General features: G+C 37.7%; 2 protein-coding genes across 2 annotated transcripts; one reads left to right on the forward strand and one right to left on the reverse strand.

Annotated features, from left to right (window-relative positions):
- Nucleotides 1-760: 760 nt before the first annotated feature.
- On the reverse strand, nucleotides 761-7,835 carry LOC117320968 (histone-lysine N-methyltransferase, H3 lysine-79 specific-like; the record flags this gene model as incomplete). The annotated part of the gene is made up of 5 exons (XM_033875456.1): nucleotides 7,701-7,835; nucleotides 5,912-6,114; nucleotides 5,509-5,731; nucleotides 1,612-1,799; nucleotides 761-1,052 (listed from the first exon to the last, which is right to left on the reverse strand). Coding segments are annotated over exons 1-5 (1,004 nt in total), but the record flags the coding sequence as incomplete, so codon positions are not given.
- A 39-nt stretch (nucleotides 7,836-7,874) lies between these two features.
- Nucleotides 7,875-25,376, forward strand: LOC117320970 (S-adenosylmethionine mitochondrial carrier protein-like; the record flags this gene model as incomplete). Its single annotated transcript, XM_033875457.1, is given in 7 exon segments — nucleotides 7,875-8,020; nucleotides 15,651-15,735; nucleotides 17,415-17,571; nucleotides 17,952-18,061; nucleotides 21,906-22,010; nucleotides 24,394-24,486; nucleotides 25,307-25,376. Coding segments are annotated over 6 exon segments (568 nt in total), but the record flags the coding sequence as incomplete, so codon positions are not given.
- Nucleotides 25,377-25,583: the final 207 nt, after the last annotated feature.

Raw genomic sequence — 25,583 nt, forward strand, 5'->3', positions numbered from 1 at the left:
AGACATACCTGATGATTGGTGGAGGTTTTATACCTGTATTGGTATCAGACATACCTGATGATTGGTGGAGGTTTGATACCTGTATTGGTATCAGACATACCTGATGATTGGTGGAGGTTTGATACCGGTATTGGTATCAGACATACCTGATGATTGGTGGAGGTTTGATACCTGTATTGGTATCAGACATACCTGATGACTGGTGGAGGTTTGATACCTGTATTGGTATCAGACATACCTGATGATTGGTGGAGGTTTGATACTTGTATTAGTATCAGACATACCTGATGATTGGTGGAGGTTTGATACCTGTATTAGTTTTAGGGTGAGGAAGTCAATAAATTTTTGATAGTATTGAAACAGTGACCATAATACTGACCCCAGGAGGCTGAAAAGTAAACTTGTAGAACAGATGATGGTTAGGTTACATGGGAAGATCCCAATATCCTCTCACCTACTTATCATTTAGGGGGATTATTACATAAAAACTTCATGAAATGTTTGTAAAGTAAGGAAATATACACCACCATTTCCTTCTATTTCCTTTCTAAACCATTCAGAAGCTATGAAGACAGAACATAAATTACAAATTCATCAAACTTTTCTGCTTCAGATCATGTATACCTTTTTAAAGGAACCTTTTAATTTTTAAAACAGAGTATCATTTAAAATTATCTTTTTAAAATTTTACCAATAATTCTGAACTTTTATACATTTACTAAACATTATTATATTAGTAACCATTCATAGATATACTTACTGTCTTGCTTTCAATTCTGAGATCTTCTTCCTGATGTTTTTACGGGCCACCTTTGAAGTGGTGACGTTAAGTTTCTGTTCTAAAGTTGCTATGCTGTGTCTGGAACGGTCTGGAGTTCCAGAATTTTCTGACCTTTTGACCTTTGGTTTCTTTTTTACCACTTGATTATCATCATCAGACTCATCAGAGGAACTTTCTTCCTTCTGTCTCTTTTTAGACTTAGGAGTTTCCACTGATTCAATAGTTTTATCTGATTTAGGTTGTTTCTTCTGTTTTTCCTTCAGTTTCTTTTCTATAAAAAATACAAAGGTAACAGTTTTACCATTCTCATGATCTACAAACTACATCACATTTACCTGTACAAATTCTACCATTCTCATGATCTATAAACTACATCACATTTACCTGTACAAATTTCACCATTCTCATGATCTACAAACTACATCACATTTATTATAATTACCTGTACAAATTGTACCATTCTCATGATCTACAAACTACATCACATTTACCTGTACAAATTTTACAATTCCCATGGTATATCGATCTACAAACAAATATACATCTATCTATCCAAGTTTTACAATTCTCATGATCATTTTCTAAATGTCATAACCTAAAAATAATTTACATATACAGTAACTGTACTTGCTTTACAATACTCATGATCTACCAAATGATTTTCAAATACTTGTACCTACAAATTTTAAAATTCTCATGATCTACAAACTACATGTATAAGTATACTGATAATCAGTTAAAGGGGAAAAAAATGCTGACATACCAGATAACTTATTTCCGGCTTTAGAAACTGAACATGTGCAATATGAGAATATTAATGGACACTACACCTGTTTTAGCTTTCTTCCCCTCATTGTCCCCTCTGATATCACTCTTGACATTTCCTTTGTTGCCTGTTCCATTCACAAGCTTGGCCTCAGTTTTACCCTTCTCTGCTTTTTCTTTATTTTTCTTGGTAACATTTGTTTCACTCTTGTGTTTTTCGGTTTGCTTTTCAGTAGATTTACTACCTTCTTTTCTAAAAAATATAAATGTAGATCATATCAAAATATGTATATACCACATAAATAGATAAATATAGTTAGGATTTTTTTTTAGAAATTAACAAGAGGTTCAAGAAGGATCTTGGCACCCACCATTGAATGATCTATAATGGTTCTATGTAAGACTGATCTTTTTCTCTACTTTAATGATTGATTTGATGACAAGGACAACCTTCCTGAAATCTAAGAGAGATCTAAGGAGAGCTTTCTGTGAACTAGAAACAGCGATAACAAACTGTCATAATCCAAGATGGCTGCCTAGTGTTTCCTGGATCAGACTTAAAATTAAATGGGAACAAGGAAAACTTATAAATGAAGCTTGAGAAAAATCCTTCTTAGACTAGTACTTCTTAACAAATAGTGACAATAATGATTACTGATGGATGAACTCAACTTACCATATTATATGTGATTTAATTTGTGCAAATCATTTATAGATCTCGCTATATTGAATTACAATCATCCACATGGCTTTGTTTACTTCATAACAGGTATGTTTTCAATCAGAACCCCTAGTCTACACATGTATCTCCCCAATACTATAGAACCCCTAGTCTACACCTGTATCTCCCCAATACTATAGAACCCCTAGTCTACACATGTATCTCCCCAATAGTATATACCCCTAGTCCACACATGTATCTCCCTAATACTATAGAACCCCTAGTCTACACATGTATCTCCCTAATACTATAGAACCCCTAGTCTACACATGTATCTCCCCAATACTATAGAACCCCTAGTCTACACATGTATCTCCCTAATACTATAGAACCCCTAGTCTACACATGTATCTCCCTAATACTATAGAACCCCTAGTCTACACATGTATCTCCCCAATACTATAGAACCCCTAGTCTACACATGTATCTCCCTAATACTATAGAACCCTAGTCTACACATGTATCTCCCCAATACTATAGAACCCCTAGTCTACACATGTATATCCCCAATACTTTAGAACCCCTAGTCTACACCTGTATCTCCCCAATACTATAGAACCCCTAGTCCACACATGTATCTCCCCAATACTATAGAACCCCTAGTCTACACACATGTATCTCCCCAATACTATAGAACCCCTAGTCTACAAATGTATCTCCCCAATACTATAGAACCCCTAGTCTACACCTGTATCTCCCCAATACTATAGAACCCCTAGTCTACACATGTATCTCCCCAAATACTATAGAACCCCTAGTCTACACATGTATCTCCCCAATACTATAGAACCCCTAGTCTACACCTGTATCTCCCCAATACTATAGAACCCCTAGTCTACACATGTATCTCCCCAATAGTATATACCCCTAGTCCACACATGTATCTCCCCAATACTATAGAACCCCTAGTCTACACATGTATCTCCCCAATACTATAGAACCCCTAGTCTACACATGTATCTCCCCAATACTATAGAACCCCTAGTCCACACATGTATCTCCCCAATACCATAGAACCCCTAGTCTACACGTGTATCTCCCCAATACTATAGAACCCCTAGTCTACACATGTATCTCCCCAATACTTTATAACCCCTAGTCTACACATGTATCTCCCCAATACTATAGAACCTCTAGTCCACACATGTATCTCCCCAATACTATAGAACCCCTAGTCTACACATGTATCTCCCCAATACTTTATAACCCCTAGTCTACACGTGTATCTCCCCAATACCATAGAACCCCTAGTCCACACATGTATCTCCCCAATACTATAGAACCCCTAGTCTACACATGTATCTCCCCAATACTTTATAACCCCTAGTCTACACATGTATCTCCCCAATACTATAGAACCTCTAGTCCACACATGTATCTCCCCAATACTATAGAACCCCTAGTCTACACGTGTATCTCCCCAATACTATATAACCCCTAGTCTACACATGTATCTCCCCAATACTATAGAACCCCTAGTCTACACATGTATCTCCCCAATACTATAGAACCCCTAGTCTACACATGTATCTCCCCAATACTATAGAACCCCTAGTCTACACCTGTATCTCCCCAATACTATAGAACCCCTAGTCTACACACATGTATCTCCCCAATACTATAGAACCCCTAGTCTACACCTGTATCTCCCCAATACTATAGAACCCCTAGTCTACACATGTATCTCCCCAATACTATAGAACCCCTAGTCTACACATGTATCTCATCAATACTATAGAACCTCTAGTCCACACATGTATCTCCCCAATACTATAGAACCCCTAGTCTACACATGTATCTCCCCAATACTATAGAACCCCTAGTCTACACATGTATCTCTCCAATACTATAGAACCCCTAGTCTACACATGTATCTCCCCAATACTATAGAACCCCTAGTCCACACATGTATCTCCCCAATACTATAGAACCCCTAGTCTACACATGTATCTCCCCAATACTATAGAACCCCTAGTCTACACATGTATCTCCCCAATACTATAGAACCCCTAGTCCACACATGTATCCCCCCCGATACTATAGAACCCCTAGTCCACACATGTATCTCCCCAATACTATAGAACCCCTAGTCTACACATGTATCTCCCCAATACTATAGAACCCCTAGTCTACACACATGTATCTCCCCAATACTATAGAACCCCTAGTCTACACATGTATCTCCCCAATACTATATAACCCCTAGTCTACACCTGTATCTCCCCAATACTATAGAACCCCTAGTCTACACATGTATCTCCCCAATACTATAGAACCCCTAGTCTACACATGTATCTCCCCAATACTATATAACCCCTAGTCTACACCTGTATCCCCCCCAATACTATAGAACCCCTAGTCTACACATGTATCTCCCCAATACTATAGAACCCCTAGTCTACACATGTATCTCCCCAATACTATATAACCCCTAGTCTACACATGTATCTCCCCAATACTACAGAACCCCTAGTCCACACATGTATCTCCCCAATACTATAGAACCCCTAGTCTACACATGTATCTCCCCAATACTATAGAACCCCTAGTCCACACATGTATCTCCCCAATACTATAGAGCCCCTAGTCCACACATGTATCTCCCCAATACTATAGAACCCCTAGTCCACACATGTATCTCCCCAATAATATAGAACCCCTAGTCTACACACATGTATCTCCCTAATACTATAGAACCCCTAGTCTACATAGGTATCTCCCCAATACTATAGAACCCCTAGTCTACATATGTATCTCCCCAATACTATAGAACCCCTAGTCTACACATGTATCTCCCCAATACTATAGAACCCCTAGTCCACACATGTATCTCCCCAATAGTATAGAACCCCTAGTCTACACATGTATCTCCCCAATACTATAGAACCCCTAGTCTACACATGTATCTCCCCAATACTATAGAACCCCTAGTCCACACATGTATCTCCCCATTAATTTAGAAAATCTATCATCTAGTTCTGTATATGAATTCCCCATTGCTCTATATTTAGTCAGTCTAATTATATACTGGCTTGGGGTATTTCTACCAGCAAAAATGTGAACCTATGTATCCTAATTTTCTAGGTTATATATGAGCTGAAGTTAAACAGCAGGTATGCGATATTTATTTGTTTTTGGAAATTTATTTTCATGAATACTTTTGTTAGTTCAGCCATCACATAAAAATGGTTGACATGATTATTTAGATAAAAAAAACAACAGTTTTCAGCTATACACTTACTCATTGCTTAAAAGTGTGTTGAGTTTTTTCTTCAATTTTTTCTTGGCAGTATTTGACAAAGTGTTGTCCTGTAGTTTTTGTTGAAGACTCTCCACTGTGTGTGCCTGTATTGGAGTCTGGTTGGGGGACTTCTTAGCCACCAATGCTGATTTACTCTCCTCATCATCACTACTATCACCTGTAGACATCTTCTTCTTCATACCTGTGAATTTCTTCTCAGTTTCTGAAATTCAAAAGTTACATCAGTTTATTTTCATAAGTTAGAAAGTACTGATAATATATACCTTGAAGTTATTAACCATGTGATATGACCTTTGACCTTATCCTCCATATATGGTCCAGGACAAATGATGATACTCCTGGAAAGTGTGTACTACAAACATACCTGATAAATCTAACATACCTTTGTTCTCATCATCTTTAATGTGTTGAGACTTTTTCAGTTTTTTCTTCAGTTTTTCCTCCACAAATGATGACACACTGCTGATGTTCTTTGTAGATTGTGATCCTTTGGATGGTGAAGATTGCTTAATTCCATTGCTGATTTTCTCTTTTACAGTTGGAGATCTTGTTTTTTCATCTTTAGCCTTTTTCCTGTTCTTCTTCCTGAACAGTAACATGTTTACATTGAACAATTATTTTTTCTAAAAAATTAACAAATTCTAAACGACAACAGTGCTAATTATTGAGTCTGTTTCCGGGTTTTTTTTCTGAGGGCTTTTTGGGGCCTTTAATGGGGCCCCATTCCTAATTGAAATTATTTCCCAAAATTTGCAGTGTACTCCTATAAAATCCTTCCTAATTCATTAATTTTTTTCCCCAAATGAAACAAAAAGGCCCCACCCCAAACCAGTGAGAAATAGCCCTGATATCGCAAAATTATTGTTCACAGATTTAAGCCAATTTCACCCCTGTACCATGAATGAAGGTCAAGGTCATTTATTTGAACAAACTTGGTAGCCCTACGTCCCAGCATGCCATAGGCCCAATATAAAGTCCCTGGGCCTCTTGCTTATTTAGAAGAAGTTGTTGGAAGATTATAGCCTTTTTGACCCATGTGACCTTGAATGAAGGTCAAGGTCATTTCTTTGAACACACTTGGTAGCCCTTCACCCCAGCATTTTCATCCGTATAGACCCTCGCTTTACGCTAGTCAAAATTTTGTACTGTTGACCTGCCATTTTGTAAGTGACAGTACGACTAACCACCCGAATCGGAACGCAATGGACCGAAAAGACCACATATGCTTTATTGTGTTTTTCTTCTTGCATAGTTTAAATTAAGAAAACTAAGCTTATTATTTTCTAAAAACCTGTTATATTAAATTCAAAAATTCATTATTTATAAATTTATAAGGGGTAAAATATATATATAAATATAAATGTATTTTTTTCCTATTCGCTCCATCACGCACTGATAAGGGTAATTAGGCCGTTAGCAATATGGCGTCGTGTCAAGTATGAAATTTTGACTTGCGTAAAGCGAGGGTCTATATGGACGGAATAAAACACCTAGATGGGACTAAATGGGTGTTCTGCGGTGAATAAATATCTCATTTATCAATATATATATATAAGGTAGGTGTTATGTCACACCAGATTTTATTGTATTCGCACCAAATTCTTAGCGACACCAAATGGTGTCGGATAGTTTGGTGTCGGATAATTCCACGTTTTCATATAGTAGTGTGCTCTGGCCCTACACCAGACATGGTGACAGGGCCAGAGAAAACTCGGGCTATCAATATACGTGTGCAATTAGAATTTGGTTGTTCGGGAGTGGCTTTAAATAATGTAAAAATGGCTTTTTGTTGCAATAGTTTCCCAGTTTATATAGGGTACTCCCGGTACAGTTGTGGAAAGAAATTACAAAATACAAAATATTCATCCACAAACACCTATTCAAACAAAATCGTGATATATTATAAGTGTATTATAATTAACATAACTATCGATAAAAATAGAAGATAAATTGATGACCTGGTTTTGAAATACTATTGATCTCCCAACTGAGAAATAGCTGCAGTACTCAGATATAATATACATCCGGAAAGTACGCAAGAACCACACTAATTTGGCTAATTTCTTCACTTTCATTGACTTTGCATACGCTAGCCTAAGGTCTCATTTACGAGTGTTGTTTACGTCGAAGAGCTAAATATTAAATCTATGGGTGCAAACTTATACTTATACGCTTTTGATGGAATGTCTTCAGGCTCTGAGTCGACGCTTTCGTCCGAGAACCATGACGCTACTAGTGATTTTGATGCTTCGTCAACTTCGAGTTCCATGTTGACGTTTATTCGGGGAGCACGTTGCGATGACTTCCGGTATGACATGCGCTGAAACCTCCTAGAACTCGCTTCCTCTGCTCAGGGTCAACAAACATCGAACAGATAAACACGTGCACGCATTGGTGCAAGTTTCATCAGCATATACCAGATACTTATGCCCAAAAGAAAACATTCTTATGAGAAGTGATAACATAATTTCATTACATATTTGACAATAAGGTAAGCAATTCTTGTCAGATTGATGAGCTGAGTTGGAATTTAAGCAGAGCGCCGTATTTAGGTCAAAGGTTATCGCTGCAGTTGGTATGAATTGACGTTAACGGCCGTTCGACTTAAAATACCAAAGCTCCTTTAGTATTTAAAATAAAGCTAAATTGATGATTTAATCAAGCTTTGAAATGTGCATATTTTAACTTAATTGACCCACTACCAAAGTATCTATGAAATTATATCAAACTATGAAAGGTCAAGGTCTATATATATATATATATTTAACCTCATTGACATGTGCTTTCTAGTATATTAGTGCATTAAATATTATATTTCACTGTCCCAGTCCCAGTTCACTGTAAATATCAGGGTTACTGTCTTTCGAGAACTGTGTGCTCTTATATTATGCCATTAAGTCTAGATCTATATTATACAATAACAGCATTTATCTGATAGTTAAAACTTCAAACTTTCATTAGATATAAATTTCCTATCATTGGAACTTAATTTAATCGAGCGAATGAAGGCCTAGGGATGGGGTCTAATAATATATAGTAAATTATTTAGTTGTGTAAGTCCTTTTATAAGACTTCCGGTAAAGCAAGGTGGAGTAAATCCCAAGAAGTATTTTTTTTTATAAGAATTTTCTGTACAGTTACCATCTTGTGCACAAGCTTAATTAAGACTGTCTGCTGTGAGAAAAAACATGTAAAACAATCCTAAAGAATACATTTGCACAAATCATTGCATTTGCTCGACTACGTCACGTAGTACAGAGTCAGAAACGTGTATTGATCAAGATATGACACAAATAATACATGCCTTTGCTGTCACTAAACAACAATGACCTACTTATTCATGATGACTGAACCGAAATACGCAAATTATGAACCAATCCGAACTGTGATCTTTTGAACAGTTATTTTGGTTAACCGTGACATCCCTATAGTTGACAACAGACGTATGGAGGGTTAAAAGGGACATAAGTCAAACATACTATTTTCAATCTTTTTTTTACTTTTCTAATTGCAACTTCTCATTATTTGTCATTACTGATTTATTTCTCACAATTTTAATGCTTCATTTTACGTTATTACTTTTTTGAATTCAAAACTCTTTATTTTAACATTTTATCTTCAATTGTGCATTTTGTTTTTTTGTTTTTGTTTTTTTACTGTTGTTAAGATTTTATATTTAAACTTTAAAGTTCTCCAATTTTACAACTTGTAAAATAACTATTTTTGCTAAAACATGTTACATGAAAGATGAAAACTAAAAATGAAGAGAGAAAGAAAGGGGAAAAAGTAAGAAATAGAAAGTTAGAATTATGTCCCAAAAAACCCTTATGCAATTTTTCATCTTCATTCTATCGCCAGAGGGTGCTCAAATCAATCGCTTCGGAAGTAAGGATTACTCCCTACAGCAGCCATGGCAACAGTACTAGTGACTCTCAAATTCCTACCAATGCCCGACTGAAACACTTCATCATTGTTTGGATTAAGCTTTGGCCCTAAATTATACACTCACTGCTTTTTATCCTTAATATTCGAAATAATATCAATATTATATCCTCAGATGATAAAATCCTAGTTTAAAAAAAGTGTTTACGACACCGAGCCCGTTTTTTCGTGTCTGCTCCGGTTGAATGGCACAGGCAGTAGACCAAGAGCTCGAAGTACTAGACTGGTTTTCGTAGTTCCGCATATCATACAGCAATCTAATTAAAATCTAGATGGTCATTCTCACTACGTTACATGAGAAACGTGTAGTGATAATGACCATCTAGATTTTAATTAGATTGATCATACAGCGCCCGTACTGCCAGTTCCAAGACTTCGATATAACGGTTAGACTTCCATCAACCGATGATTTTGCCGAATATTGCAATATGTTAAATTGTAAATTTCATTTCGGGACTTTCCCCATAGTTCAAAGTCAGTATCAAGCAAATTGGGAGATTGTCTAATTTTTTTTATTCGAAAACTTCTTCAGTAGTGTTGGGAATCACTAATAAGTTCATTATCAATCATCATCATATCGATAATTGATCGATCATGAATAGAACTTTAGGGAAATATCTTATTACCCATGTAATTTAATATCAAGAACAGGTGAGCGAGTTATCTCCCTTTTTCTATCACAGGTGAAAATTAAGTAATTAGCAAGTTTTAAATTATTTATGTGAATTTGACCAATAATTCATGTAAAGGAAGCTTAATAATGCATAATAAATCATATTTTTATTTTTAAATAACTTTTTCAACCTTTTATCAGGTAGCAGTGTACACCAGTTTGCCCTGGAGTTTCTGAAAATTAAGTGGCAAATTATCTCTTACTCTGATATATATTTGCTTTGTTATTTGTTAGCTTTGTTTATCACCCTTTGAATAGCCAGCTGAGTCAGTTTGAGGCAGGGTCTCCTTGTAGTAGTTAGTGACTACCTCTGAACAACATGCAGGAGACCTGTCTGTCCACAAGCCATCCAGGAAATGGAGCTTACCAAGCAAAATAAATAATATTTTCTTTTCAAATAAATGATTTAAACTTCTTGTAAGGTAGCAGTGTAGACCAGTTTGCCAAGATTCTAAAAAATAAGTAGCATCTTTAAGTCTGAGGCTGGGTCTCCTTGTAGTAGTTGGTGACTACCTGACTGAACAACATACAAGAGGCCCATTGCATGCCATCCAGAACAAAAAGGGTAAAGTGGTCTTGTCCAAAGACATAACCATGACAGCACATACCGGACTGATTGTCAGCTTCCATTTTCTTCTGCAGGATAACTGTTCAAACTATACTTCTTCTATATATATAATACTATATACTTGGTGTATTTGGTTTAACGTCCTATTAACTGCTAAGTTCATTTAAGGGCGTGTCAGGTTTAGAGGTGGAGGAAAGCCGGAGTACCAGGAGAAACACTACCGGCCTACGGTCAGTACCATGGCCAGTTAACTTCCAACGTAGGTTTCGAACTAGCAACCCAGAGGTGGATAGCTAGTGATATTAAGTGTCATGACACCTTAACCACTCGGCCACCGCGGCCCCTCAATAATAAATAATAAACTATCTTACAGTGGCAATAGTACCAAAGAAGTGAAAATTGTGGAAAATTTGTTTCTTAATATCTAAATGGCTTGAAATTGAGAGAGTACTTCTACAAAATGAAATGAAAACCATATTCTATGCAGTCTCAAAAACATTTTAATGAATTTTTTTTTTAAGTAGAACATAGAGGATAATTACTTGCGGTCTAAGGCCTGCAATTTCAGTACCTGTTTAAAACTTTTTAATTTTTATTTGTTACAGTTGCAATTGTAAAAGATGTGAAAATAAAAGAAAATGGTGTTATCCCAATATCAAAATAGTTTGATATTGAGAAAATAGTTCTACAATATGAAATTAAAACCAGATTTTATGTAAAGTTTCAAAATCCTGAATTTGTTTCTTCAGTAGAATATAGAGGGAAATTAACTGCAGTCTTTGGCCAACAATTTGTAACACCCTTCCTAATGTAAATGTTTGCATATGGTTGTGTTGGCCTAAAAAAAAGAAACATATAAACTATTTACATGTACACTAGTCCTACTGTAGTGTTACTGTATTTCACCTGTGTGGAGATGACATTATGAAGAAGACTATCTTGTAGAATGGTTATCATTAAATCCTGGTCATTGTTTGAATTTGTCAAATAATTTTCTATAATACCTTTATATAAGTAAAGTTTAAATTCAAAAGATAAAAAAAACAACTACTTTGTTCCCAAACATTGAATTTAACATAGTGCAACACAGTAAATACATAATAGTTCCAAAAACTTAAGTATAAATTTGTCAGAATTGGTGTCTTGCACATTGTTTTCTTTGGTATATGTAAGCGAAAGGTTGAAATATGTTGGAATGATATTTAAAGCAAAGATATTTCAAAATTTACCACTTGCTACCTATGTGCAGATGAAATTTTTGAGAAAAACTATTTTGTAAAATAGTGATAACAAAATATTAGCAATTCTTTAATTTTGACAAGTAGTTTTCTATTATACCTTTTGTGATAAGTTGAAACTGATTACAAATTCAAAAGACAAAACTTCAACATGGTTCCACACCCTAAATTAGTTAATTAACTTATGTGATATAACAATCAACATAATTTTAGTAAAATTTTCTCAGAACAGGTTTCTCGCACATGGTTTTCTTTGGCACATGTAAGCAAAGGGTTGAAATATGTTGATATGGAATTGATAATAAAGCAACTTATAGATATTTGAAAATTTACTAATTCATGAAATTTCAAAGTAAACTATTTTGTAAAATTGTGATAGCTAAAACCTGGTAACTCTTTGATTTTGTCAAATAATTTTCTATCTGATAATTTTTTGTAATAAATTGAAATTGATTTAATTTTAAAAGATAAAAAAAATGCATGACATCTTTCTATACACCCAAAGCAACAGAATTTTTCCTAATGCAACATAATAATTGACAATATTTTAGCTTAAAATTTGTCAGAACAGCTTTCTTGCATATTGCTTTCTTTGGTGCATAAAAGTGAAGGGTTTAAATATATTTGAAAACTTATTTCATTTATTAATCAATGCAACAGATGATATAATTTGACACTGTCAAAATTTAAAGCATTAATTAGAACATATCTATATTTCATTAAGAATTTGAGAAAAAAACTTCTATTACTGAAAAAGAATTATTTAATATACTGCTAGTGTGTACTGAAGTACATGTACAGTATACGTAGTTCCTTGAAAGTTCGTGTCATCGTACTTAGCTAATGTGTACGAGATATGATTCTCGAAATGTCGTTGCTCCACAACATAAACAAATATCAGCTGATCAAGACATCAAAGCATAAAATAACGACACAGCAATTTCATTAAACAAACAATAAAGACATTTTAAAAATATTACATATTTAAACGTCGCCTGTCTTTAAAACGTGAATGAACACGTAACATTTAGGCCTATACTAGACCTAGGAAACCTACTGGAAACCTACGACTCCATAAGAGATTAGATTTGTTATCGAAAAGATGAACGTTGGTCTAGCTGATTGACCCACTTCCGTCACAAAAGTTGAGCGATGTCGTAAAACGACACGGAAAAATCGTCAAAAAGAAACATTTTATGGGTACACAAACGGTGTCTCAATACTAATAATTACATATCTAATAAGCACAATGCCTAGGATTTAACCGTTTTGACAAAATCATAATATGAAGTTACCAGTCGGTGGTTGTTGGGGAGCGCCCCGTGATTATATATTTATGTTTAGATTTTACTGCCCCCTGGTGTTAGAATAGTTGGAAAAAATGCATCAAGGGTTTTTTGGGACATAATTCTGAAACACTTACATTGTTGTTGTGAAACAAAATATACTTAAATAACCAAATAGAAAAAGAAGAAAATGCGATATTAAACCACTAAATTTGAAAACCATAAAACTATCAAGCAGAAACTGAAAAAATGACATATTAAATCAAAGTTTTTGGTCACAAAATAGAAATAGCCGACTAATAATTTTACTTAGTTTATAGCATCAGTCTGCAGCAATAGGAATATGAAACAAAGAAACACAAACTATCTACCGCTGAATAAAAGAAATTTAATATCAACACTTATCACGATGTAAAAATAAAGAAATGAAAAAATAAAAGATAAAGGAAAAATAATCAAAACAATAAGTTAAATGGTTAAACAAACAAGAAAAGTTAAACATATAATTATGTCCCTTTTAACCCTCCATACAGACGAGCATTTACATCCCTGCTCACATCTCACCATAAACCATTACTAATCTGACAAACTATGCTTTATAAAAGTAAGTTGATCCTGAAAATAACCAATGGTCACCCAAGAAAACAATATGGCTAAATCTGTAAAGGTACTCAAGGGTCTGATAGATACTTACTCCATGGTTCCTTTGTTTGATTAGAGTTAGTATTGGATGTATACCCCATACAACACATGAGCACAGGTTACATAGACATTGTAGTCGATACAACATTATCTACGATGAAATCATGCTAGAATAATATAGACATTGTAGTCGATACAACATAACCTACAATGATTTCATGCTCTTACATAGACATTGAAATCGACACACCATTACCTATGATCTGTTATGAGCAATCTGACCCTAACCAGCGTTCTGACTCTTACCTAATCTGACCCTTACCTACAATCTGACCCTTACCTACAATCTGACCTTTACCAACAATCTGACCCTAACCAACAATCTGACCCTTACCAACAATCTGACCCTTACCAATAACTGACCCTTACCTACAATCTGTCCCTAACCAACAATCTGACCCTAACCAACAATCTGACCCTTACCAACAATCTGACCCTAACCAGCAATCTGACCCTTACCAACAATCTGACCCTTACCAACAATCTGACCCTTACCTACAATCTGTCCCTAACCAACAATCTGACCCTTACCAACAATCTGACCCTTACAAACAATCTGACCCTTATACCTACAATCTGACCTTTACCAACAATCTGACCCTTACCAACAATCTGACCCTTACCTACAATCTGACCCTTACCTACAATCTGACCTTTACCAACAATCTGACCCGAACCTACAATCTGACCCTTACAAACAATCTGACCCTTATCTACAATCTGACCTTTACCAACAATCTGACCCTTATACCTACAATCTGACCCTTACCAACAATCTGACCCTTACCTACAATCTGACCTTACCAACAATCTGACCCTTACCCACGATCTGACCCTTACCTACAATCTGACCCTTACCAACAATCTGACCCTTACATAAAATATGACCCTTACCAACAATCTGACCCTTATCTACAATATGACCCTTACCAACAATCTGACCCTTACCTACAATCTGACCTTTACCAACAATCTGACCTTTACCAACAATCTGACCCCTACCTACAATCTGACCCTTACCAACAATCTGACCCTTACCTAAAATCTGACCCTTACCAACAATCTGACCCTTACCTAAAATCTGACCCTTACCAACAATCTGACCCTTACCTAAAATCTGACCCTTATCAACAATCTGACCCTAACCAACTCCTTTATAGTTTATAATGTAATGTAATTTAGATCAGTTATGGTATAAGTTGATACAGTTTTTGTTCATCATCATCAGGGGTGGATCCATGAATTTGAAAATGGGGGGGGGGGGGGGGGGGGTCCAGTAATTTAGTGGTAATGCGAGTGCCATAGGCGCGGGCCAAATTTTTTTTGGCGAGGGGCCTGGGGTCCAAAATTTTGGTAATTTCAGGCGTTTTTTTAAGGCTATAAAAAATTTGTCCTAGATTTAGCCATTTAAACTCTGTTCCACATGATACCATAGTCCACCTGTCCCATTCCACAACATTCCATGTGCACCTGCCCCATCCACATTTTACCACAGTCCATCTGCCAAGCCCCAATCCACATTTTACCAAAATCCACTTAAATTTCAATATCATCTTTAATTAACTATGATTCTGTGCTTCCATTTTGCTATTTAATATGTTTGAGAATTCAGAGTTGTTTCCTTTGGCTTTTCTCACTAGGATTTAATGTTATTATATCTGTCAACCGCGTCCACTTGAGTTGAACGTAACATAACATCCGTGTATTGGTAGTTTACAGACTGTGAGAGATGTGAGCTGTGTGTCAGCCTGCCACAAACCCAACATGACGGAGACAAACTTTAAAGTTGCCTTACTGGTCAGTATCTACATGTATTCCTTCTTTAATATTCAGATGTAGTGTTGCCTTACTGGTCAGTATCTACATGTATTCCTTCCTTAATATTCAGATGTAGTGTTGCCTTACTGGTCAGTATCTACATGTATTCCTTCCTTAATATTCAGATGTAGTGTTGCCTTACTGGTCAGTATCTATGTGTATTCCTTCCTTAATATTCAGATGTAGTGATGCCTTACTGGTCAGTATCTATGTGTATTCCTTCCTTAATATTCAGATGTAGTGTTGCCTTACTGGTCAGTATCTATGTGTATTCCTTCCTTAATATTCAGATGTAGTGTTGCCTTACTGGTCAGTATCTACGTGTATTCCTTCCTTAATGTTCAGATGTAGTGTTGCCTTACTGGTCAGTATCTACGTGTATTCCTTCCTTAATATTCAGATGTAGTGTTAAAAATCTATATTTGATATTCAATCATTCATTAGAATTTTTTTTTTACTGTTTTATAATGTATAAGAAATAATGTGCATATATACTAACATAATATGTATTGTGGTTACTTTACTGAAATTGTGAGTGAATTTTTTTTCACAATTTAAACAATGTAAACTAATTAACAGCTATAAATATTCAAACATAGTGGTGGATGAGGGTTTGGCTTTAGGCATTTATCTTTTTAATGCGTATTTCAAGTTGTTTGAACACATTTGAAAGTGATGAAAACCTCATTCCTAAGAGATAGTTCTATAAGATTTAAGACACTTCAGGCCATAGGTCAAGGTCGCACCGTTACTTCTACACTAGACAAATGTACATGTTTATGCTCCTTTTGGAAACTTTTGATGGAGCTTATAGATTGTATTTCCACCTTTTTGTCTGTCTTTCTGTTCACACTTTTCATGTCTGGAGCATTACTCTGCCAACAGTTAAGGAAGAATCATATCATACATAAGTTGTCTGTGGATGCAGACTTTAGTTCCGACTATACTTGTGGCAGTCTGGAGCAGTAGTTGGTGTGGTATGTGGATGTAGATTTTGTATCAGACTTTTATATATACTTGTAACAGTCTGGAGCAGTAGTTGGTGTGGTATGTGGATGTAGATTTTGTATCAGACTTTTATATATACTTGTGACAGTCTGGAGCAGTAGTTGGTGTGGTATGTGGATGTAGATTTTGTATCAGACTTTTATATATACTTGTAACAGTCTGGAGCAGTAGTTGGTGTGATATGTGGATGTAGATTTTGTATCAGACTTTTATATATACTTGTGACAGTCTGGATCAGTAGTTGGTGTGGTATGTGGATGTAGATTTTGTATCAGACTTTTATATATACTTGTAACAGTCTGGAGCAGTAGTTGGTGTGGTATGTGGATGTAGATTTTGTATCAGACTTTTATATATACTTGTGACAGTCTGGAGCAGTAGTTGGTGTGGTATCTGGTTGTAGATTTTGTATCAGACTTTTATATATACTTGTGACAGTCTGGAGCAGTAGTTGGTGTGGTATGTGGATGTAGATTTTGTACCAGACTTTTATATATACTTGTGACAGTCTGGAGCAGTTGTTGATGTGGTTTGTGGATGGAGATTTTGTATCAGACTTTTATATGTAAATTATGACAGTCTGGAGCAGTTGTTGATGTGGTTTGTGGATGGAGATTTTGTATCAGACTTTTATATGTAAATTGTGACAGTCTGGAGCAGCAGCTGGTGTTTCCGTAGACCTGTCACTGTTTCCATTGGATACCATCAAGACCCGCCTGCAAAGCCAGCAAGGTTTCTTGAAAGCTGGCGGATTCCGAGGAATTTACTCTGGCCTCCTTCCTGTTGTGATTGGATCAGCACCTACAGGTATAAATAGAGCTTTAAAATCTCATGGATACATTAAAACCTGGTCTAGACAATATCTTTTCCATAAAAAGTTATAAAATATCTGATAAAATTGTTTGAATCTTGTAAATGATTGATAACTTTAATGGAATCTAATAAAAAAAAGTTGCTGTCAGAGATCTGTATGCATTTTATATGCAGACTTCCACCTCTGTCAGTTAAGATGTGTCTTTGATATTAGATTTATATCCAAAACATTGTATAAAATAATGCCACATTTGAAATGTCCCTGTGTCAATAGATTGACAATTTTCATAGTACCCATTATCAGATTATGGACAGTTATAATTTCCATTGTCCATTTTGTGTATTGCATAAATGATTCTGGATTTTTTTTCTAGCTGCTCTGTTTTTCTGTACATATGAGATGACAAAGACAATGATAAGGAATACCATGGGTGAGAACTGGGCAACAGCATCACACATGATGGGGGCCTCACTAGGGGAAGTGGTAAGTGTATAGACAACATCACACATGATGGGGGCCTCACTAGGGGAAGTGGTAAGTGTATAGACAACATCACACATGATGGGGGCCTCACTAGGGGAAGTGGTAAGTGTAGACAACATCACACATGATGGGGGCCTCACTAGGGGAAGTGGTAAGTGTAGAGACAACAGCACACATGATGGGGGGTCTCACTAGGGGAAGTGGTAAGTGTAGAGACAACATCACACATGATGGGGGCCTCACTAGGGGAAGTGGTAAGTGTAGAGACAACATCACACATGATGGGGGCCTCACTAGGGGAAGTGGTAAGTGTATAGACAACATCACACATGATGGGGGCCTCACTAGGGGAAGTGGTAAGTGTAGAGACAACATCACACATGATGGGGGCCTCACTAGGGGAAGTGGTAAGTGTAGAGACATCATCACACATGATGGGGGGCCTCACTAGAGGAAGTGGTAAGTGTAGAGACAGCATCACACATGATGGGGGCCTCACTAGGGGAAGTGGTAAGTGTAGAGACAACATCACACATGATGGGGGGCCTCACTAGGGGAAGTGGTAAGTGTAGAGACAACATCACACATGATGGGGGCCTCACTAGGGGAAGTGGTAAGTGTAGAGACAGCATCACACATGATGGGGGCCTCACTAGGGGAAGTGGTAAGTGTAGAGACAACATCACACATGATGGGGGGCCTCACTAGGGGAAGTGGTAAGTGTAGAGACAACATCACACATGATGGGGGCCTCACTAGGGGAAGTGGTAAGTGTAGAGACAACATCACACATGATGGGGGGCCTCACTAGGGGAAGTGGTAAGTGTAGAGACAACATCACACATGATGGGGGCCTCACTAGGGGAAGTGGTAAGTGTAGAGACAACATCACACATGATGGGGGGCCTCACTAGGGGAAGTGGTAAGTGTAGAGACAACATCACACATGATGGGGGCCTCACTAGGGGAAGTGGTAAGTGTAGAGACAGCATCACACATGATGGGGGGCCTCACTAGGGGAAGTGGTATGTGTAGAGACAGCATCACACATGATGGGAGGCCTCACTAGGGGAAGTGGTAAGTGTATAGACAACATCACACATGATGGGGGCCTCACTAGGGGAAGTGGTAAGTGTAGAGACAACATCACACATGATGGGGGCCTCACTAGGGGAAGTGGTATGTGTAGAGACAGCATCACACATGATGGGGGCCTCACTAGGGGAAGTGGTAAGTGTAGAGACAGCATCACACATGATGGGGGGCCTCACTAGGGGAAGTGGTAAGTGTAGAGACAACATCACACATGATGGGGGCCTCACTAGGGGAAGTGGTAAGTGTAGAGACAACATCACACATGATGGGGGGCCTCACTAGGGGAAGTGGTAAGTGTAGAGACAACATCACACATGATGGGGGCCTCACTAGGGGAAGTGGTAAGTGTATAGACAACATCACACATGATGGGGGGCCTCACTAGGGGAAGTGGTAAGTGTATAGACAACATCACACATGATGGGGGGTCTCACTAGGGGAAGTGGTAAGTGTAGAGACAACATCACACATGATGGGGGCCTCACTAGGGGAAGTGGTAAGTGTGGAGACAACATCTCACATGATGGGGGGCCTCACTAGGGGAAGTGGTAAGTGTAGAGACAACATCACACATGATGGGGGGCCTCACTAGGGGAAGTGGTAAGTGTAGAGACAACATCACACATGATGGGGGGCCTCACTAGGGGAAGTGGTAAGTGTAGAGACAACATCACACATGATGGGGGGCCTCACTAGGGGAAGTGGTAAGTGTATAGACAACATCACACATGATGGGGGCCTCACTAGGGGAAGTGGTAAGTGTAGAGACAACATCACACATGATGGGGGGCCTCACTAGGGGAAGTGGTAAGTGTAGAGACATCATCACTCATGATGGGGGGCCTCACTAAGGGAAGTGGTAAGTGTATAGACAACATCACACATGATGGGGGCCTCACTAGGGGAAGTGGTAAGTGTAGAGACATCATCACTCATGATGGGGGGCCTCACTAGGGGAAGTGGTAAGTGTATAGACAACATCACACATGATGGGGGCCTCACTAGGGGAAGTGGTAAGTGTATAGACAACATCACACATGATGGGGGCCTCACTAGGGGAAGTGGTAAGTGTAGAGACAGCATCACACATGATGGGAGGCCTCACTAGGGGAAGTGGTAAGTGTAGAGACAACATCACACATGATGGGGGCCTCACTAGGGGAAGTGGTAAGTGTAGAGACAACATCACACATGATGGGGGCCTCACTAGGGGAAGTGGTAAGTGTAGAGACAACATCACACATAATAGGCCTCAATAAGGGAAGCCACAAGTACAGACATATCCAAGTATGATAGAGCATATATTGTTGATACTTTTTTTTGAGAAAGTTACACAAGTTGTATAATTCAAAAGCTAATACATATAAGTTTCAGAATTCAAGATAGCTGCCACAATCTAAAGGAGAGGTGTTTACATTTATTACTAGTCCCCTATCAGTGAAACAATTAAGGGGGACTATAGGTTTCCTCCCTATCCGTCCATCCATCCCTGTGTCTGTCCATCCACTCAGTTTTCCACACTTTTCTCAGCCATGCTTCCAAGTTATTAGGGAACTATAGGTAAGTCAATGATATTTAGGACTTGTATGATTACTTGTAGCTGCACATGTGTACCACTAGTTGTATCATTTTGGAATTTTTATTCTTTTATCTGTGTGCGCGTTTTCCATAAAAACCTGTATTTAATTAAAAATGTAGCATTTTCCCCTAATGTCAGTCAGGGCTTGATAGCTTAGTCAGTCAGAGTGTAGGCCACTTCATCTCAGGTGAAGATCCAAGGTGATTGGTTTGATACTCCCTACCCGTGTTAGTTTGTGTAGATCAGAGGTGCTTGATTTGATACTCCCTACCCATGTTAGTTTGTGTAGATCCGAGGTGCTTGATTTGATACTCCCTACCCGTTTAGTTTGTGTAGATTCGAGGTGCTTGGTTTGATGCTCCCTACCCGTGTTAGTTTGTGTAGATCTGAGGTGCTTGGTTTGATACTCCCTACCCGTGTTGGTTTGTGTAGATCCGAGGTGCTTGATTTGATACTCCCTACCCGTTTAGTTTGTGTAGATTCGAGGTGCTTGGTTTGATGCTCCCTACCCGTGTTAGTTTGTGTAGATCCGAGGTGCTTGGTTTGATACTCCCTACCCGTGTTGGTTTGTGTAGATCCGAGGTGCTTGGTTTGATGCTCCCTACCCGTGTTAGTTTGTGTAGATCCGAGGTGCTTGGTTTGATACTCCCTACCCGTGTTGGTTTGTGTAGATTCGAGGTGCTTGGTTTGATACTCCCTACCCGTGTTAGTTTGTGTAGATTCGAGGTGCTTGGTTTGATGCTCCCTACCCGTGTTAGTTTGTGTAGATTCGAGGTGCTTGGTTTGATGCTCCCTACCCGTGTTAGTTTGTGTAGATCTGAGGTGCTTGGTTTGATACTCCCTACCCGTGTTAGTTTGTGTAGATTCGAGGTGCTTGGTTTGATGCTCCCTACCCGTGTTAGTTTGTGTAGATTCGAGGTGCTTGATTTAATGCTCCCTACCCATGTTGGTTTGTGTTATTTCGGAAGCTGAGAAATGGGCCGGTTTCTACTGTCGTGGTTGTGTCCTTTGGCAAGACACTTTACCCTACTTGTTCTGGATTTCATGCAACTGACCTCCTGTATGAAGTTCAGTGAAGTATTCACCAACTACTTCAAAGAGACCACATCTCAAAATAACCCTGGCTGTTCACAGAGCGATAAACAAAACAAAACTTTTTTTCCCACACAGTCAGCCTGCTTACTCCGAGTTCCAGTGGAGGTTGTAAAACAGAGAGCTCAAGCCAATCCAAATCTGACATCCAAGTCAATACTTTTGTCCACGCTGAAACATGAGGTGAGTACAGTTGGACCTCATCCTGACATTCTGGTGATACTCCACCACAAATACAGTTTGTTAAAGTGGGAATTTTCAGAGCCCACTTACTTAGTGTACACATAATACAGTTAGTGGCTTGATTTCAAAGGTTAAATAGATCTATTTATAAGTTTAACATCTACAATAGAAGAATGTACAAATGTAGATATAAGTGATTAAATGAATCTCTAATCAATGTGGAGATTAAATAATGTCCATTATTACAGGGAGGGTTTGTTCTGTGTTGGTTGACTCTAATTGATGTCCATTATTACAGGCAGGGTTTGTCCTGTGTTGGTTGACTATAATTGATGTCCATTATTACAGGGAGTTCTAGGTTTGTCCTGTGTTGGTTGACTATAATTGATGTCCATTATTACAGGCAGGGTTTGTCCTGTGTTGGTTGACTATAATTGATGTCCATTATTACAGGGAGTTCTAGGTTTGTTCTGTGTTGGTTGACTATAATTGATGTCCATTATTACAGGCAGGGTTTGTCCTGTGTTGGTTGACTATAATTGATGTCCATTATTACAGGGAGTTCTAGGTTTGTTCTGTGTTGGTTGACTATAATTGATGTCCATTATTACAGGCAGGGTTTGTCCTGTGTTGGTTGACTATAATTGATGTCCATTATTACAGGGAAGGTTTGTTCTGTGTTGGTAGACTATAATTGATGTCCATTATTACAGGCAGGGTTTGTCCTGTGTTGGTTGACTATAATTGATGTCCATTATTACAGGGAGTTCTAGGTTTGTTCTGTGTTGGTAGACTATAATTGATGTCCATTATTACAGGGAGTTCTAGGTTTGTCCTGTGTTGGTTGACTATAATTGATGTCCATTATTACAGGCAGGGTTTGTCCTGTGTTGGTTGACTATAATTGATGTCCATTATTACAGGGAGTTCTAGGTTTGTTCTGTGTTGGTTGACTATAATTGATGTCCATTATTACAGGCAGGGTTTGTCCTGTGTTGGTTGACTATAATTGATGTCCATTATTACAGGGAGTTCTAGGTTTGTTCTGTGTTGGTTGACTATAATTGATGTCCATTATTACAGGGAGGGTTTGTCCTGTGTTGGTTGACTATAATTGATGTCCATTATTACAGGGAAGGTTTGTTCTGTGTTGGTAGACTATAATTGATGTCCATTATTACAGGGAGGGTTTGTCCTGTGTTGGTTGACTATAATTAATGTCCATTATTACAGGGAGTTCTAGGTTTGTTCTGTGTTGGTAGACTATAATTGATGTCCATTATTACAGGGAGTTCTAGGTTTGTCCTGTGTTGGTTGACTATAATTGATGTCCATTATTACAGGGAAGGTTTGTTTTGTGTTGGTTGACTATAATTGATGTCCATTATAACAGGGAGGGTTTTTTCTGTGTTGGTTGACTCTAATTGATGTCCATTATTACAGGGAGTTCTAGGTTTGTTCTGTGTTGGTTGACTATAATTGATGTCCATTATTACAGGGAGTTCTAGGTTTGTTCTGTGTTGGTTGACTATAATTGATGTCCATTATTACAGGGAAGGTTTGTTCTGTGTTGGTTGACTATAATTAATGTCCATTATTACAGGGAGTTCTAGGTTTGTTCTGTGTTGGTTGACTATAATTGATGTCCATTATTACAGGGAAGGTTTGTTCTGTGTTGGTTGACTATAATTGATGTCCATTATTACAGGGAAGGTTTGTTCCGTGTTGGTTGACTATAATTGATGTCCATTATTACAGGCAGGGTTTGTCCTGTGTTGGTTGACTATAATTGATGTCCATTATTACAGGGAGTTCTAGGTTTGTTCTGTGTTGGTAGACTATAATTGATGTCCATTATTACAGGGAGTTCTAGGTTTGTCCTGTGTTGGTTGACTATAATTGATGTCCATTATTACAGGGAAGGTTTGTTTTGTGTTGGTTGACTATAATTGATGTCCATTATAACAGGGAGGGTTTTTTCTGTGTTGGTTGACTCTAATTGATGTCCATTATTACAGGGAGTTCTAGGTTTGTTCTGTGTTGGTTGACTATAATTGATGTCCATTATTACAGGGAGTTCTAGGTTTGTTCTGTGTTGGTTGACTATAATTGATGTCCATTATTACAGGGAAGGTTTGTTCTGTGTTGGTTGACTATAATTAATGTCCATTATTACAGGGAAGGTTTGTTCTGTGTTGGTTGACTATAATTGATGTCCATTATTACAGGGAAGGTTTGTTCCGTGTTGGTTGACTATAATTGATGTCCATTATTACAGGCAGGGTTTGTCCTGTGTTGGTTGACTATAATTGATGTCCATTATTACAGGGAGTTCTAGGTTTGTTCTGTGTTGGTTGACTTTAATTGATGTTCGTTATTACAGGGATTCCTAGGTTTGTTCCGTGGCTACTTTAGTACTGTGATCAGGGAGATGCCATTTTCCTTCATTCAGTTCCCTATATGGGAATACCTTAAGGTATGTATTTGCCAGAATAAGCTTATCTTTTACATAAATACTGCAGCAAAGTTTTGTGAATTTATATGTAGGAACTGTGACATGGATTTACATTTGAAGACTTAAAATCTGATGTAGATTGTGTTGATCTTATTATACATCAGTAGAACCATTCACATACGAAGTGGTGCTCGCTTTTATTCAAACTGGACTGTAGCAGTCCAAAACCTTCAAGTAACAATCTCACTCGGGTAAGAGAGTGAAACAAAACAGAAACCTAGGAGTTTTGATGGCCAGAGCTCACAAAACTAGTTTAATGCAAAACCTAGGGTTATACTTAAAAGAGGTCTGGGACAAAATAACAACCATGGTGTGCTGCTAAGTAGTTCTCAAGAGCAAGATACCAACTATGACGTGCTGCCTAACAATTCTCTGGGACAAAATATCAACCATGGTGTGCTGCCTAGCAACTGTCTGGGACAAAATAACAGTCATGGTGTGCTGCCTAGCAACTGTCTGGGACAAAATAACAGTCATGGTGTGCTGCCTAGCAACTGTCTGGGACAAAATATCAACCATGGCGTGCTTTTTAGAAGTTGTCTGGGACAAAATACCAACCATGGTGCTGCTTAATTTATGTGACATAGACATATAGGAAAAGCTTATTGTTCAAACTAAATACAATCTGAATTACTCCGGAGCACAAGTCAAAGCCTGATACTTGATAAATACTCCAATAATCACCAAACTAGTTCACTTTACAGCTATTTGCAACAACTTCAGTTTAAAGACAAATGTGACTTTTTATAAAAGTGTTTGATTTTGTTTGTTTTTCCTGTAGTTGCGATGGTCAACTTACCAGGGTAAAGCTGTAGACCCATGGCAGTCTGCATTATGTGGTGCAATGGCAGGTAAAACTCAATCCAACACCAATGGTTCTGTGCTGATCTGTCTAACTGTGGACAGGAGTATGTCCTTATCAGTGCTATACTCACAACTAATATTAATTCCCGGATGTTTGATGAATAGGTGCTTATATATAGTACAGGTAGCACTTGTGTATAGTACATGTAGCACTTGTATATAGTACATGTAGCACTTGTATATAGTACATGTAG

Source organism: Pecten maximus, unplaced genomic scaffold, assembly GCF_902652985.1.
Source record: "Pecten maximus unplaced genomic scaffold, xPecMax1.1, whole genome shotgun sequence".
Lineage (NCBI taxonomy): Eukaryota > Metazoa > Mollusca > Bivalvia > Pectinida > Pectinidae > Pecten > Pecten maximus.